This window comes from Schistocerca cancellata, chromosome 3 (assembly GCF_023864275.1).
Source record: "Schistocerca cancellata isolate TAMUIC-IGC-003103 chromosome 3, iqSchCanc2.1, whole genome shotgun sequence".
In the NCBI taxonomy this organism is placed as follows: Eukaryota; Metazoa; Arthropoda; class Insecta; order Orthoptera; family Acrididae; genus Schistocerca; species Schistocerca cancellata.
The window spans coordinates 250,056,433-250,071,354 of NC_064628.1; the positions used below are offsets into that span (position 1 = coordinate 250,056,433).

General features: G+C 37.6%; 1 protein-coding gene across 1 annotated transcript in view; it reads left to right on the top strand.

Moving 5' to 3' along the window:
- The window catches only part of LOC126176689 (keratin, type I cytoskeletal 9-like), a 118,325-nt gene extending 108,872 nt beyond the window's left edge, over positions 1-9,453 (top strand). The window contains exons 9-10 of the mRNA XM_049923852.1: positions 4,509-4,589; positions 7,975-9,453. Coding sequence (XP_049779809.1) covers positions 4,509-4,589; positions 7,975-8,181 — 288 coding nt within the window. The 3' untranslated portion in view covers positions 8,182-9,453. The remainder of the gene's footprint in view (positions 1-4,508; positions 4,590-7,974) is intronic.
- Positions 9,454-14,922: the final 5,469 nt, after the last annotated feature.

Below are 14,922 nucleotides of genomic sequence, written 5' to 3' on the forward strand. Positions count from 1 at the left end.
ATGTCAATTGGGGAGAAGAACGAATATTTTTTTTCCGAAAGATAACTTAATACGTCAGTATCAGCGAGCCTACACTGTGTTACCACTTTAATGTGTTTTACCACCAAACAGCTTATAACGCAGCGTAATCTTACATATTTACTCTGTCCACCATAAATCGACGTCTTTTACTCTCACAAAATTTTACTTGGTTCTAAACGCAATAGTAGTGTCCATTACACTGTGTGAAACTGAAACTTAAGAATTCTGATGTTAATTGGATTCGTCATCATAATCTTACCTTTAAATGAATCCAGTCTCGTTCGTATTAAGCCTGAGGATTAACAACAGGACTACTATAAAAGGATAACAAAGACGACGCAAATCACAGCTTGAGAATGTATCGTTTACAAAGTTTTTTGCCGCTGCTTTCCTCAGGGTACGAAGAGTGCCAAGAAGCAACGAGCGAGGTTTGTTTAGTATTAACCATTCCACAGCAAATATACTGTGAAGATTCTTCTTCTAGATAATTTACGGAAAAATTTCATTGTAATTACTGTTGTTAGGAAAGCCTCTTTCATTTTTTAAGTTATGATTTTTCTGCCAGTGTGACATTCAGTAATAGCAAATAAAATACAATTATCTTTCTCAATTTCACAACATAAAAGCTGATATACAAAATGGTTTTAGGAATCCAGAAAGCCTACACATGGTTTTATATTGGGTAACTGTTTTTTAAGCCCCAATACCTACAAGAGAAAAGGTAGTTAAATCGAAATTTTTACGGCGTGCGGTAAATGTTGGACTTTGACAGATTAGAAACATTCACATTCTGCTGCCGTTGATATAACACTTGTTACTTTCATTACGTAACCTTTACCTGGCTTCGCGTAAGGTTGTGATCATTTTGAACCTTTCATCTTTACCTTTTAGCTAGTATTATATTGTCCCTATATCTTCGCTTCTGGTGGTACTCTTTTCATGTCTACATATCTATTACACACAGCAATCCTCAAGATCGTTTAGATATTGTAATTTTTGTCTCCATATCCAGTTTTCCTCGTTACTGTTACTTCTGGTAGCATTTTAACTGTTCTTCATTTGTTAGCAAATACCTCATTGAGGATATATTCTGTGGTAGGGGGTTATGTCTTCCCTATATTATTGTAATACCTCTTCATTTAGCGCTTTAACTATCTACTTAATTTTCAATGTAACTGTCTAAAACGTATTTTAAAAGTTACCCGTCTTTCTTCTGTTTTTACTATAGTTCACGTTTAATTAGCACGTAATAGTGTAATCATTTTGTCCAAATGTCTCCCCAGTTCCCCAGTTTCTTCTTAGTACTTGGTTGCACTGCAGCAGTTATGTTGTATGGAGACTTTTACTCGTACTAAAGGCTGCGTCTCATATCTGCACGTTCAGTTAAAAATGCTTCATAAATATCAAAATTATTTCACATAATTATGGTAAATTGACAACACAATGTTCCCACATAGTGATTACTCTGTCTTTTCACTACCTTGCTTTGCTTTCTATTTGCTGCATTTACCCTCGACGGAAATCGTGTGCCCAGCACATTGATAATTTATTCGACAATTCTAAATGTTTCTTAGTTTCAGTCACAAAACTACGCTGCCTGCGTATCTTGCACTTTCTCTGTTCTGGACATTTATTTCATTTTCTTAGCTACTTCTTTATCTGTGTTAAGGACAAGAGACCAATGTGTTTTGCAGTTTTCTTCACAGAAATTTTGTCATTTTTTATATGTTATTGTTTAAAGTTCATAAAAAATTTCTGAAGTTATTTCATACAGCTCAGTGGGGTGAAAGATATGTGTTGTGTCTTCAATAAATCATGGTCTTCATGGCGAAACAGACTGATGCCTTATATCTAAGTGCGGTGGCTGTGAATGATAGCTACTAAAGGAGGCACCACAATTGCCCTCGGTCGGAATTTTCTCCACCGCGAGCTAAGAGTAGCGACTGTGGAGAAAGGCGAGCCCAGTGTAAGTCGAGCCACTCGTTCCGGCGTGGACGGCCGCGCTGTCACAGTTTAAGAGAGCCACTTATGTCGAAGCGAGAGGACTTTCCGTATTGTGAGCCGGCCTTCACTGTGCGTCGGACTCAATCCACGGCGGTCGCTGCCTCCGGGAGAAAGTAGATTAGACGTTTTCTCGCGGCAGTGCGACCGTTGCCAGCTTTCCGCTTTGAACTCAATATCGACTATTGCCCAGAGCCACAGCTGTATAGTAAAGTCCATCCTTGTGTAGTGGAGGTACTATAACGTGGAGGTTTTAACAGGGTGAGGGGGGGGGGAATTATGGGGTTGGACGAAGCACCGGTAAAGATCTGGCATGAACTGCCTCGTTTACCGTGACATCCTCAAGCTCAGCGAACATTTGCGCCTTGGCCGTTACCGAATGATTTGGGTACTCAGCTTCACTTTGCGTTGTTAATTCTTTACTTTAAGATATTGGAATGAGTGAAGAGACTAATCCTGCACCATCGTATCGAGTTGGGATTATGCAACCCTTCCTCCCATGAGACCAAAAGGCATCGGCTATCCCTGTGATGGTGCGTCATTTCTGCTGTCGCCGAAGCACAAATCACAGAAGCAGACTGTGAGAAAGAGGCGGACATTGGTCTCCTACACCACTCATCTCCTCTCAGGCTGTCAAAAGTTCTCGTTTGTGTACGTTTGTGTCTGACTGACATATTAAAGCGTGAGGCTTATAATTGACGTCGTTGTTGTGGTCATCAGACGGTACACTGATTCCAAGCAGTTCTCCATGCTAACTAATTTGTACAGTGCTAGTCTCTCCAGCTCTGCGTAGCTACTGCATACTAAAAAGGTGTGCAAAATTTAAGGAGGAAAGTAAACTTTATCAAGTAACATATGCCAATGTCACTAGGACTATACATAACACAGCTGCTATAGTACAGCATAATATAGCATACTATAGTATAGTATAGTATATGAGGTATCAGAAAGGAATACGCAGTGAGAAAAACAGAAATGATACTTTTATTGAAATACCACAATCACATTGAAATTACTGTGATTTATAATGGTACCCCTGGACATCACAAATGGCGGCACATGATTCTTAATAGGGCGTGTGCTCACTACAGGGAGCAATGCATGCTTCGCATCGTCGTTTCATGCTGGCCACAGAGTTGCAGGGAGTTTTGTGGTAAGTATTTCGGAGAAATTTTTTCAGAAATGACTCTTGAACTCTATAAGGGATTTTCCGGTGAATTTGGGATGAACACTACAATAAACCAGACATCCCAGAGAACATTTAAAACCAAAGAAACGGATGTTTGAAATTCTCAAAGAGGACTAATGCCTTTAAGAAAGCCACAAACGATTTCCTTCTACACTCCCATCCAACGAAAGTCATGGTATTCAGCTCGAAAGCCCTCGATATCTACGCGATATTAAACTCTATTTTAATCAAAACGTGTCCAGTCTCACTAGAGTCGCCTGCTGCAGTCTTTCAACGAAATGTGACATGTGACAATCAAAGCAGTTGCATTTTTGCGAGAAAGCAGTAACAGTCTGCATATATATGGAAAAAAGAAGGGCTTGATATTTTTTGTCAACGATTATTCTTGCAACCGTAGAGGTGACGAGGTTACTGGAGGTCAAAGATGCATTTTAAATTTAGTTTTATCGATCGCATTGGCCACGAGGAGAGAGTATTCGACTATCGCGGATTCCCTCTTTAATAGCTCGCTCAAAAACTAACGCAGACGTTGCGTGTGGAAATTTACTACCGACGAAAGTGGCCCTCAAACTTGCTCATGCGCACCGAGCAGGAAGAGAGCAGAGAAAGATATGCGGAGAAAGTTTGTGAAATCACTTTTGAAAGGGGACGTGTCGCTACGGCTGTTAAACCTCTCGTCAGTCTACATCTTGTGTATCAAATGCGAAATCAAGTATGGGCTACCTCTGCTTTCATATTTCTGGCCATCGGTCAACGTTTTCGATTCGTAGCAAATTCCTTCACTTTGCGACAAGAGTTCCAGATTCTTGATAGTATTGTTTCTCACGTTCTTTCTTAACAAAGAAGTTCAAGTAATACGTAAGAAAAGATACAGTTTTCTTAAGGGAAAAACCAGTCTCAGATGTACAAACATATTGTGGAAAGTAAGACATCTCGCTAAGCACCTGATTGCCGTCACTGCATATTTGGTAAGATTTACTTAAGAATGCCCCCCATCGGTGTGTTGTAATATAGAGGACTGAATGACTCATACCTTAACGAAACATTAGTCAGAACTGATAAACAGTTATTTTATGATATTGTCGTAGCCCTCTGTGACTATACGACACTGAAAAAATAGAGAAATTCGTTTACTACTTGTCTCACCTACTGACGGAATCGCATTTGGTGTGTGTGTGTGTGTGTGTGTGTGTGTGTGTGTATTTTTTCTTGTTGTTGTTAATTACATTGTATCAATTTTTTTAACCATGTATTCGGTGAACACGGTTTGTAACATTTATTGTGATACTGATTTCAGTACGAAGACCTGATCGGTAGGGGTATCAGCGGCTACGACCCCGTCTATGTCCTGAGCAACTCCGTGTCTGGAGCACTTAGGGTAAGTAAGGCCCTTACATTGTAATTAATCTCTCTCATGTGCAGAGGTAGTGTTGAAACCTAAACGGACAGTCAAAGAATGAAATGAGGATTTTAGAAAGGACAGGCTGGGAGTGAAGTGTCCGCATAGACAGGTACACAGAATTAACTAACCTAGGACGCTGAGGCAGTTGTATGGAAAGAGTATTCTGTTGATACTGACTGCAATATAATTAGTTGACAGGACGTTTTTGTTCTAGTTCCTATTTACAAGGTTACTTAACGCAACTATAAAACAAAAATGCACGAAATGATGTAGGAGCTCTAACAATGTGGATCCCAGAAGTATGGTGGCTGTTGTCCCAGACTCTAGATGCCACCCAGGGAAAATATGGTACCTGTGCAGTATTGTTATCATTTCAAAGGAACAATGTACAGAAATGTACAGACATGTACTGTTCTGGAAATGTTTCCACCTTTAAAGGTTCTTCTTCTACCAAACCAGAGCATATGTAACGTTACTTTCTTCACTTTAATTTTGATAAATATATTTTACAGATTCTGTTCTCAATTTATATTAACTGTCACTGACCAAAGTGCAGTTTATAAAGAGACTTGTGGGGAAAGTAGGATTAGATTCCACCTTTGAAAGAAACTGCACAATTTTTGAACAGAAAAAATTAAATGAACATGATTATAAAAAATCAGTAGTCTGGAGATACTGTATTTTGTTTTCCCATTATAGTAAAGTGACATCATCATGTGCTTGATATTATTTACTATTGGAGATAAAAGCATGTTCGACTTCCCTAGTTGTCCAAGGGTCACATTAAAATTTATGTTCTGTGGTTCAGATAGTGATGCAAATGATTTTTATTTTTGTATTTGAAAAGTTTTGTGTAAAGAAAAAAATATTATAGGAACTTAATTTAGTAGGACCATGTACCAAATAAATAAAAACTGTACTCTTTCCAAAACACATTTAACTGTTATAAAAATCTATAATATCTTAGCTATGAGCGGCATATTTTATAAATAGACAGAAACTTGATACATATGTTAGAGAAAAAATGTCAGATCTGGGTAACGGAAGCCGAATCGTCCAAAATTTTGTTGATAGTCAACGGTCGGAAATAGGCCGTTAAGCAGCTATGACCATAAAACGACAGCAAGTCAGTGATGAGGGCGTGAAAATGTACGCATTGTAACATGCCCCAGCTAATAGCTTGCGACGTTAGTGTTACGTGCTACTATGCATTATTAATTTATTTTCTGATTGCTATGTCGTAGTTATTTTAGTGAGATTACAACCATTGTGTGTTTGTAAAGGTATCCTTACACTCCATGTTGGTTTGGTGTGTTGCTAGAAACGTCTCTGTGGCCTCTTCTATGAATCTCATCAGGTGAAGAACACCTCCTTTGGGGCTATGGGCAGCTTTCACAGGAGTCAGGTTGTGATTTGCTCCGCGCCTTTTGAAAACTGGCTGGTGCCTGCACTCCTTGCGGTCAATGAAAGTCACAGCCACCCTACAGTCCCCAGTGAATAACTGAGTATGCATTTTTGCCTTTCTGCGTGAATATCGCGAATATCTGAAAGCAAAACACTGTGGCACCATCCAACCAGCATGGGATGGTCAGTTGCATTCGCTCTAAAAATCTGGTTCAGCCAGTAGAATTGCATCACTCTAGACAGCGCCCTTGTTGTGGATGGCTAGCCCATCGTGAAGACGCGGGTCTTAAAATGAGCGTCTTGTTCACAAAAGGAGATAAGTTACGTGTGTTATGTGAGTGCAGGCTTTCTTGGTGAATTTCATGTATGAAGTCTTCGCGGGTTGTCAGCCGAGTAGCGTCATCGTCTCGTCAGGCGAAGATGAAGATGATGGAGACGTATTCTATCGAAACGTTGCTACGAGACGACGACGCTACTCGGCTGACAACCCGTGAAGACTTCATATAAGTTACATGTGCTTTCTCCTGCTTTTTCATGAATTCAGCCACAATTTCAATCGTCACGTTGCCAACAGCATAGAGTCACCCCCTACATTCAGAGTTTTAGAAACGTGGAATTGGGAAGGAGCAAGAATGTTAGGGAATGGCAGATGGCTAGTTTCTGGAGAGGCTCGAGATCGGTCACATGCTAGTGACTGCCTGGTGCTGTTTGCCAGACTTTGTTGTCCTTAGGAAATGTAAGTTCAGAATCTGCGGTAGTGTGATCCTTATGCAGAGCAGCTCCCTTATTTGTTTCTATTTCTAATACGCTGGTCATGTTGGAAATTTCATTTTTTGTAAACTGTAATTTTGGAGTCATTAGCTTCGAATTCGTGAGATCCATGCAATCTTACAGGTGAATTTTGGTACCTTACACAGCGTTAGCACCGTTCTTGTTGAGGTTAGTTGAATATTCAGATAATTTTACTCTTTGTCAGTTTTTTGTTAATTTCATGAAGCGTATGAAGCTAATAAACTCCGGTTATACACAACCTTGAGTAAAATTACAAAACTCTTTAACTCGTCAAGACAACTTTTCCTGATTGGGCGACCCCCTAAAAATAAATATAAGCTGTTGCACAGCCAACTGCTTAACTTCACTGCGTCGGCGTTGTACTTGCCGTCATTGTTCAAGTATAATTGACTCATTATTTTGTGAAAGCAATGAGCATTGCAGACGCTCTTCTGGTATCAGTTCGATTTAGTTTTACTTGTTGCTCCGTGACAGTAACGAGCGTTACACTCGCTCGTCTTGAATTGCTATAATTTGGTTGTTAACTAGGTAGAGTTCATTCCGCTTCCGCTAGAATTATAAGTTGGTCGTAAGATGGCATTAATTCATAATTTAACTAAAAAATGAGGAAATTTCAACCTGTTATGCTATAAATTGCAGTTAATAATCAAACTAGCTGTACAAAAAGTTTCAGTTGAACAGTCAAAGCTAGGCAAACTTTAAATTAGTATCCATGGCTGGTTGAACCTGCTTAACTTTTGCTAATACATGGAGAGCATGAATGAACTTTCATTCTAAAAGAAGCAACCTAGTCAGACATAACCGCGCTGCTAGACACATCGAAACACTTTCGCTTTTCGGACAGACTTCAACGTGCCTGTCATTAATTGGCTGTCGTTTCATGCCCGCACCTATGGCTATGAGGAACAGATTGTGATTCGATGTCCCCTAGCCTTTTCTGACGTTATCAATTTTCTTTCTTCACCCTGCATTAGATTCTCGATTAGAATCATCTCGTTAACTTGATCGTGTAGGGAACGCATTGCAGCCACAGTGATACACCTATTTACTAATGTCATGGAATCTCTGAAGAAGTAACTGCCCCATTAATGGCGTTCAGTTATTTACACTGTTTGTAGCCCTTAACCTTTCGTGAGTCCGATATGTGCTTCTCTTCTTATTGTAGGCAAAGTTTTCGGTCTTCAAGACTCTCGTGTCGAACCTGTTGGGCGGACTGCTGGGCGGTATCGGCGGTTCGAGCAGCGGGGGCGGCGGCGGCAGCGGTGGCGGTGGAGCTGGCGCCAGCGCTGGAGCAAGTATCGGCGGGTCAGCAGGGGGCGCAGGCGCCACAGCCGGAGGCAGCATCTCTCTGGACGGTGGCGGCTATCCCTAAGCAGGGGGATTCCTCAGGGCTGCACAAAACGCGCCGTCACGTCGCCATTGGCATCTTGCCTTGACCGTCTACAAAATTCACTGATCACCAATAACTTGCACGTCTCTTTAGACATTATTTCGTACCACAGTTTCATTTATCACCATCATGCACTGCTTTATACCCTCGTACTTGTTTTAATTGAAATTCATCTCTTCTACAGACTGGCTAAATCACACTAAACGCATTCATTTCCTTTAGCTTATCACATTCAGCTCTCAATGGTCAAAATCTATTTCTCCGTTGCAGAAAAGAGTGTTTACACTAAATATCGAATCATTTGTACAATAATCTACTGTTCATGAACATGCTGTTTATCAGATGTTTAATATTATCTATAAAATAACTTTTCTGTTAAAATTTTCTTTCTCTCTGTCATGCTTATCTTCATACAGTCGCTTATCTACAGACGTCTGGATGGGCTGAAGACTTCCCATTTGAAGACGAATTCATACCTTGCGTTATTTATGTTACCATTTATTCTAGCCCTGAATATCTCACATAAATCACAACTAAATCATAGATTTGTTTTATTGACAAGAAACGATTTGTTTGGGCCACGAAGGGTTTATCTGTCACTGTGAGGTATTTTTCTTTTCACAAAAGATTATTAGTGTCCCCTGTTTGACAAAGGATAAGCTCTAGACTAATGTCACTCGTGTTATAACAAATTGATGCTAGTGATGCATTAGCATGTGTGTTTGTAGCACACACTATACACTTCCAGATTCAAGTAGTCTGTGCACAGATGATATGTTTCATGTATTGAGTGTTGGTCTGTTCACTTGCTGCTCACTAGTTTCTTACTAAAAGCAAGTTTTTCGCACACAAATCACTTTCTTGGTTCTAACAGACCGACACTTGATTTTTGAATAACTGTGCATGATTCTAAAACATATTGCTCAGTGATTAACTGGCACTGTATGTGATAATCTCGTTCCCTTTGTATAATAGGATCATATTTTTGTATGATATTGTAAGATATTTTTTGTCATTTTTTTCATGTATTGAATTCTATAATTTTCTATGTAAGTGTATGTCTTTATATTTGCAAACTAGTACCATTCGGTTTTTTACAGACAGGTTTTTTTATAAATTTTAATGTGAGTTACCTGAAGGGTTTCACTGTTGTTATTAACAAACTCTGAAACATATCGCTTACTTGTGAGAGATGCAGACTTGAGATTTGTATTAAAATTCATAAAGTGTCAATAAATGTAAATTGTGATATTATCTCCCTTATTTCATTTATACCATATAGTACCTTACATGAATCTTCAAAAATAATGATTTTCATCTGACTACTGGTTCCCAAATCTGTCATATATCTGAGATACATACATAAATCTTATGGAATGTATACACATCAAAGTACTGCAGTTAACCTAAAAATCGATATTTTTAATGTGCATCTTTATAACATAAAGTTTCTCACTGAGTTTATAACTGAAAATTTCTAAATTTGCGTTTTTTTCTTTGTAAGCAATGTGCATACTTCCACGGTGAATGTGGTAAAGAAATAGATTGCTGAAGGATTCGTGAAATTAACAAAACTGTTAATTCACAGATGTTAAGTCACGAGCAGTACATAGTGCCAATTTAACGTATTTTCCATTACTCTATAGAGCTAAAGTGAATAGACTGTTCTGTTTTTAATGACATAAAAACAATGATAGTTGAAACATTTCAACAACATTCTGAAGTACAGTTTGAAATGGGGACAGACTATGAAACAGTCTACAATAATATACATTTCTATATTATGAGAGTACAACACTATACAGGGAAAATTCAGTTCCATCGTCTGGAAACAGCAAAATGGCGTTGCTAATTTTGTAAAATAAATCATAGCTTCTTGCTCCTATCAAGGTAATGAACATCTAAAAACGGATTACTCATTATCTTTCAATGAAAAGAAAATATGTCAATGTTCTTTAAGCCAGTCAAATTCCAGTAATCAACTAGACAAATTTAAGTGAGCCATTTGATACACTTTAATCTCAATACATCATACTACAGGCATATTTACCTATTGTGAAACTGACATTACAAACCTCAAATCCACACATCATAAACTGAATACATTCTCTGATGTTGCTTCATAGAATAGCATTTGCATATATGTGCAGCTGACAAAATCATTTATAAAATTTTTGACAGCTATAGATATGTTGAGCTGAAAGTAACACTGCACTCAAGACTCCTATATTAAATCAAAAACTCAAAAAAATTATAAAGCAGGAGCGAAATAGAAAATAAATAGTTCCAGTTATTGAATGTAAAGCTTATTTTAAACGGCAAATAATGAGGTATGTATATCATACTATTTACCATTAATTACAAATGTAGCAAGTTGCCCTCCTTTATGTAAATTCTTGAAGGTGGTTACTTTGTTAGCAGTAACACTTCTGGATACAGTCAATCGCTTTCTTGTATAGAAAATTTTCTGCTGAAATATGATGAATCACTGCAATTTTACTTTCTGGAAACAATATCAAAATCTAGAATAACTGATATATACATACCAACACATGTTTATCAAGGTGATTTGCACCTTAAGAGGAAGAGAAGGGCGGATATTCATCACAATTATGTGTGTGATAATGGCAAGGGAAGTCGTAGAGCACAAGGTATGATCATAACCAATACACAGAGAAAAGCTGTCGCTGTTCAGGGAATGAATTCCATTCACTCTTTTCTTCTTGTTCTGTGCTGATCTGTTACTACAGAAACACAACTTTATAGCAAACAAACAGTCATTACAGTTTATCAGCATTAAATATGTTCAAAGTGACTTTCTCAAGTTTTTGGAAATGTCAAATCACGTACAGATAATGCTGAAACAATTAGAAAAGGTAAGTTCCGTTTTTCATGCTAAGTAGTATTTATAGTCCTGTTGCTACAATTCAGTAGCTCAAAAAATTTTATATCTTATTTTGTTAATAATAGTACTCCTTATAGCCATACTGACTGTAGGATGATATATAAATTGTTGTTCTGAAGAATAACCTGCAGGTCTTTTCATCCTCAATTACCTCTGCGTCCTAGGATAACAATATAATACCTCGTAGCACCAAAGAGCCATGTTATTAGACACCACAGTGAAGAGCCTATGATAAAACACTTAAACAGAAAATGGATTAGCAACAATAGGTCCCAACGAATCGATTATCTGTTGCTTAATTTTTCTTATTTATTAATAATTATTTCTCGTCGGGCAGTGGTAGCAACTAACAAGCCCTAAGTCCACAGTCCAATCACGGATAGTAGCACAGTAGCAGAGTGCAAATATGATATTTCACCAACCACAAGACGTACCGAATAGGAAGCTGATTTACTTAAACATTACAGCATTTTCGTGCACAAAATGACAATATTAACTTGGTTAATTTTTAATGGCATATCTTATGTAACAATAAATAATGAAACAAGGCGCATATGTTTCTAGGACACCTAAGGAAAGACAGATGGAAACTACTAACAATTTTTTGCATGTCACTGTTGGTTAGTAAAGCTTTGAGTAATAAATGTATACCTCATACAGTCAATGTCAAGTAATTCGGCCACCGAATTGATGTATAAAATACTAGTAAAACCGAAACTGTGAACAAAATATACATATACGCGGTGTCATAGCTCCAAGAACACAGACAGATATCAGTCGTAATCCTCACATTCTAAAGCAACGTTCCTGCATCTAATTTCTAAAATGAGTTTCATCATTAATCCACACAGGTTATATATATATATATATATATATATATATATATATATATATATATGTGTGTGTGTGTGTGTGTGTGTGTGTGTGTGTGTGTGTGTGTGCGTGCGCGCTGGTGCGCGCGCTACATCTCGTTGTGGGGATGAGAACCAGGTAGAAGCGTAGCCCATGACGCATGAATTCCCGGAATTTATTAATACAGTAATTGGAGCACTTAGCAACTTGCAACAAACTTTACACTTTTAATTTCAACCTTTCCGAATTTTTTTCTCTCTGACTATTCCTAAAAGTGATGAAAGGTAAAATTATTCTCACTTGCAACTTTTCCACTGTTCATGCACTGAGAGTACCACATGAGGCATGATGCTATGATTTATTACTCCTTTAGTAGTAACCGTGTTAGCGATACAGTTTACAGACAATATGTATATGATTTTTATTTGTATTATTATTATATCATATACTATATTGTACATATACAATAACATTATCATACGAGACATCGTTCAGACGATACGACGTCTTATGCAATGAGATGCATGAGAAACTGCCACATAACGCATGACGGTTAAACCCATTACTTCTTTGCTGTTCTCTATTCACTATAAATGTCGCAGACAGTATCCACACGTGCAGCTAAATGCACCTACAATACTATATCATATCATTGTACGACGCATAGTTCAGGAGATACGTCATAAACATTAAGCGTGGTAAGGGCATGGACGCGCAGCTATAAAGGAATACCTGGGAAGCGCCGGGTTTCTCCTCCAGTACATAGGCAGTTCTTACTAAAGCACGAAACGCGTTTTAGGTTAACAACTTAAAATCAGAAATGAGTGAGGGTTCAGCTTTATAAACACACTAGAAAACCCAATTAACATCTACATTTTCCATTATCTTACGTTTTAAACAATTACTCTAAGTTTCTAACACAAAGTTAGTTAAAAATCTCAGCCCGTCAAAAGGACGTTAATTTTACATTTTCTTTCCCTTTAAATTTTTCCCGATTTAGAAGATATTGTTTGTTTTAATGGAATTCACCTTTAGATAGAGTTGTAAGTTAACAAGGAGATGGATTTAATTTTTGTAGAGATATGCTGCATTTATTTCAGTCACGGAAGAAGTGGATACATCGGTGAGAATAAATGACACTAAACTTAAGGAAAAAAAACTTGAACAGAAAATACAAAAACAGATCATAAAGGTAGAGTAGCTTGCATTAAAAGGAGAGCAAAATCGAAAAAGTAAGACATGCATATGCTGTGGTTCGCATATGTTAATACGTAGACGGCAGAAGATAAAGAGGATTTAAAACATTATTAAATTGAATGGAATTGGTTTTTGGCTCTAAAATCTGTTTAAGGATTATCAAACTACGTTGAAATTTATGAAGGAGATTAAAGAGGTTTAATGTCCATTAATCATTAGAACTTTGGGAAAAGGTGTAGAATTCGTGAAAAATTCTGTTGTCTCGATAAAATGATTTTAAAAAAAGTTGATATCAGAGCGACGTGCGAACTGCTGAAACGTTTTTCTCTAACATGCTGTATCTATTGGAGCCTAGTATTTGATAGCAAGTGGGATAGATGATTTTTAAAATGAGTCTGGTGCACCACAGTATATGGAATTAATTGGAAAATTGGATAATTGGAAAAAGAAACAGGTGACAGAAACGACAGTTCCATGCAATCATGGCCACATCTTAGGTGCTTTTTGTCTAGTTGATCTAGGAAACTTTTGTACTATTCGACAGTTATCTAGAAGATTCTCTTTTAAATATCTGAGAAAATGTCTCCCGAGTGACAAAATCATTTCGTCGTTTTTGGTGTAGGATTACTGATTTCCTCACACCATTGAGTCAACTGTTGCATTTCTGGGGTGAAGCAACGAACTAATATACTGTCCGTCGTACCATAATGAAATACTCACTGTTGGATCACTTTAAAATGCTCGAAAATTGTCGAATATGATTTCCGCATTTGTTTAGAATACAAAAAATGTGACACTCACCTTGCACAAAACTCGACAATAGTGAATTCTTCATTTAGAATGTACCGTACTTCTTCTTCCTGCGACCTCAGCTAATCTAAACGCCTTTAATCTCTTTAATCTCCATGCACTGTCATGATGTGCGCTTTCTTGCTGTGTTTCAGGTTGCAGTTTTGAATACAGCAACCTAGTTCTTAGATGTGAAATATGGAGGATCAGAGTCCTTATTAGAATTCTCCAACTGTGGATGAAATTTGCTCTGTTTCTAAGGCGTTCGTAGTATTTTTAAACAGTGTGGTATTTAAGCTTATCCATTTGAACGAAATGCTACTTTAAGGAGTTAGAAAAAGGCCCGATCCAACCGTCTGCTTTGATACATCGCATCTCATCTGGAGTGAGCAGCATAGTTCACAAGAGTTAGTAAGACAGCCAAAGACAACACTTAAGAACAGTCCAAAATCATCTTTCAAGATGCTGAAGCCAAGACAGACAATTATGATAAAAAACAAACATTAAAATATTTGAATCAACGAATGAAATGAAACTAACGGGATAACCGCTGTAATTAGGGGGCTTTTGGGCGGTGACGAACTAAACAAGTGATGATTAAACTAAAATCATTCCAAAGCCACAAAAAGATATAAGAAATACAAAATTAGAATCGAATATTTCGTTAGATCTATACTGGGTGCGTGAGGAGGAAAGATACGTGGTTCGAGGAATGATAGTGTTGGTGGCTCTGAACAAGAAACTTCCAATGAACATATTTATTTATTTTTCTGTGTATTTATTTAAGATAATCTCGGCCTCCAGCAGGTCTCTCTTACATCGGACTATGGCTTCACATGTACAGGACCTTTTTTACATCATAGTTACCTAAGAAATACCAGTTTTAATTTAAAGATTTTATAAAAATTATCTGAGTGTCAATAATGACAAAGTGAGTAGCTGATAACTGTGAACTAATAAACGTAGACTGGCAGTGCTTC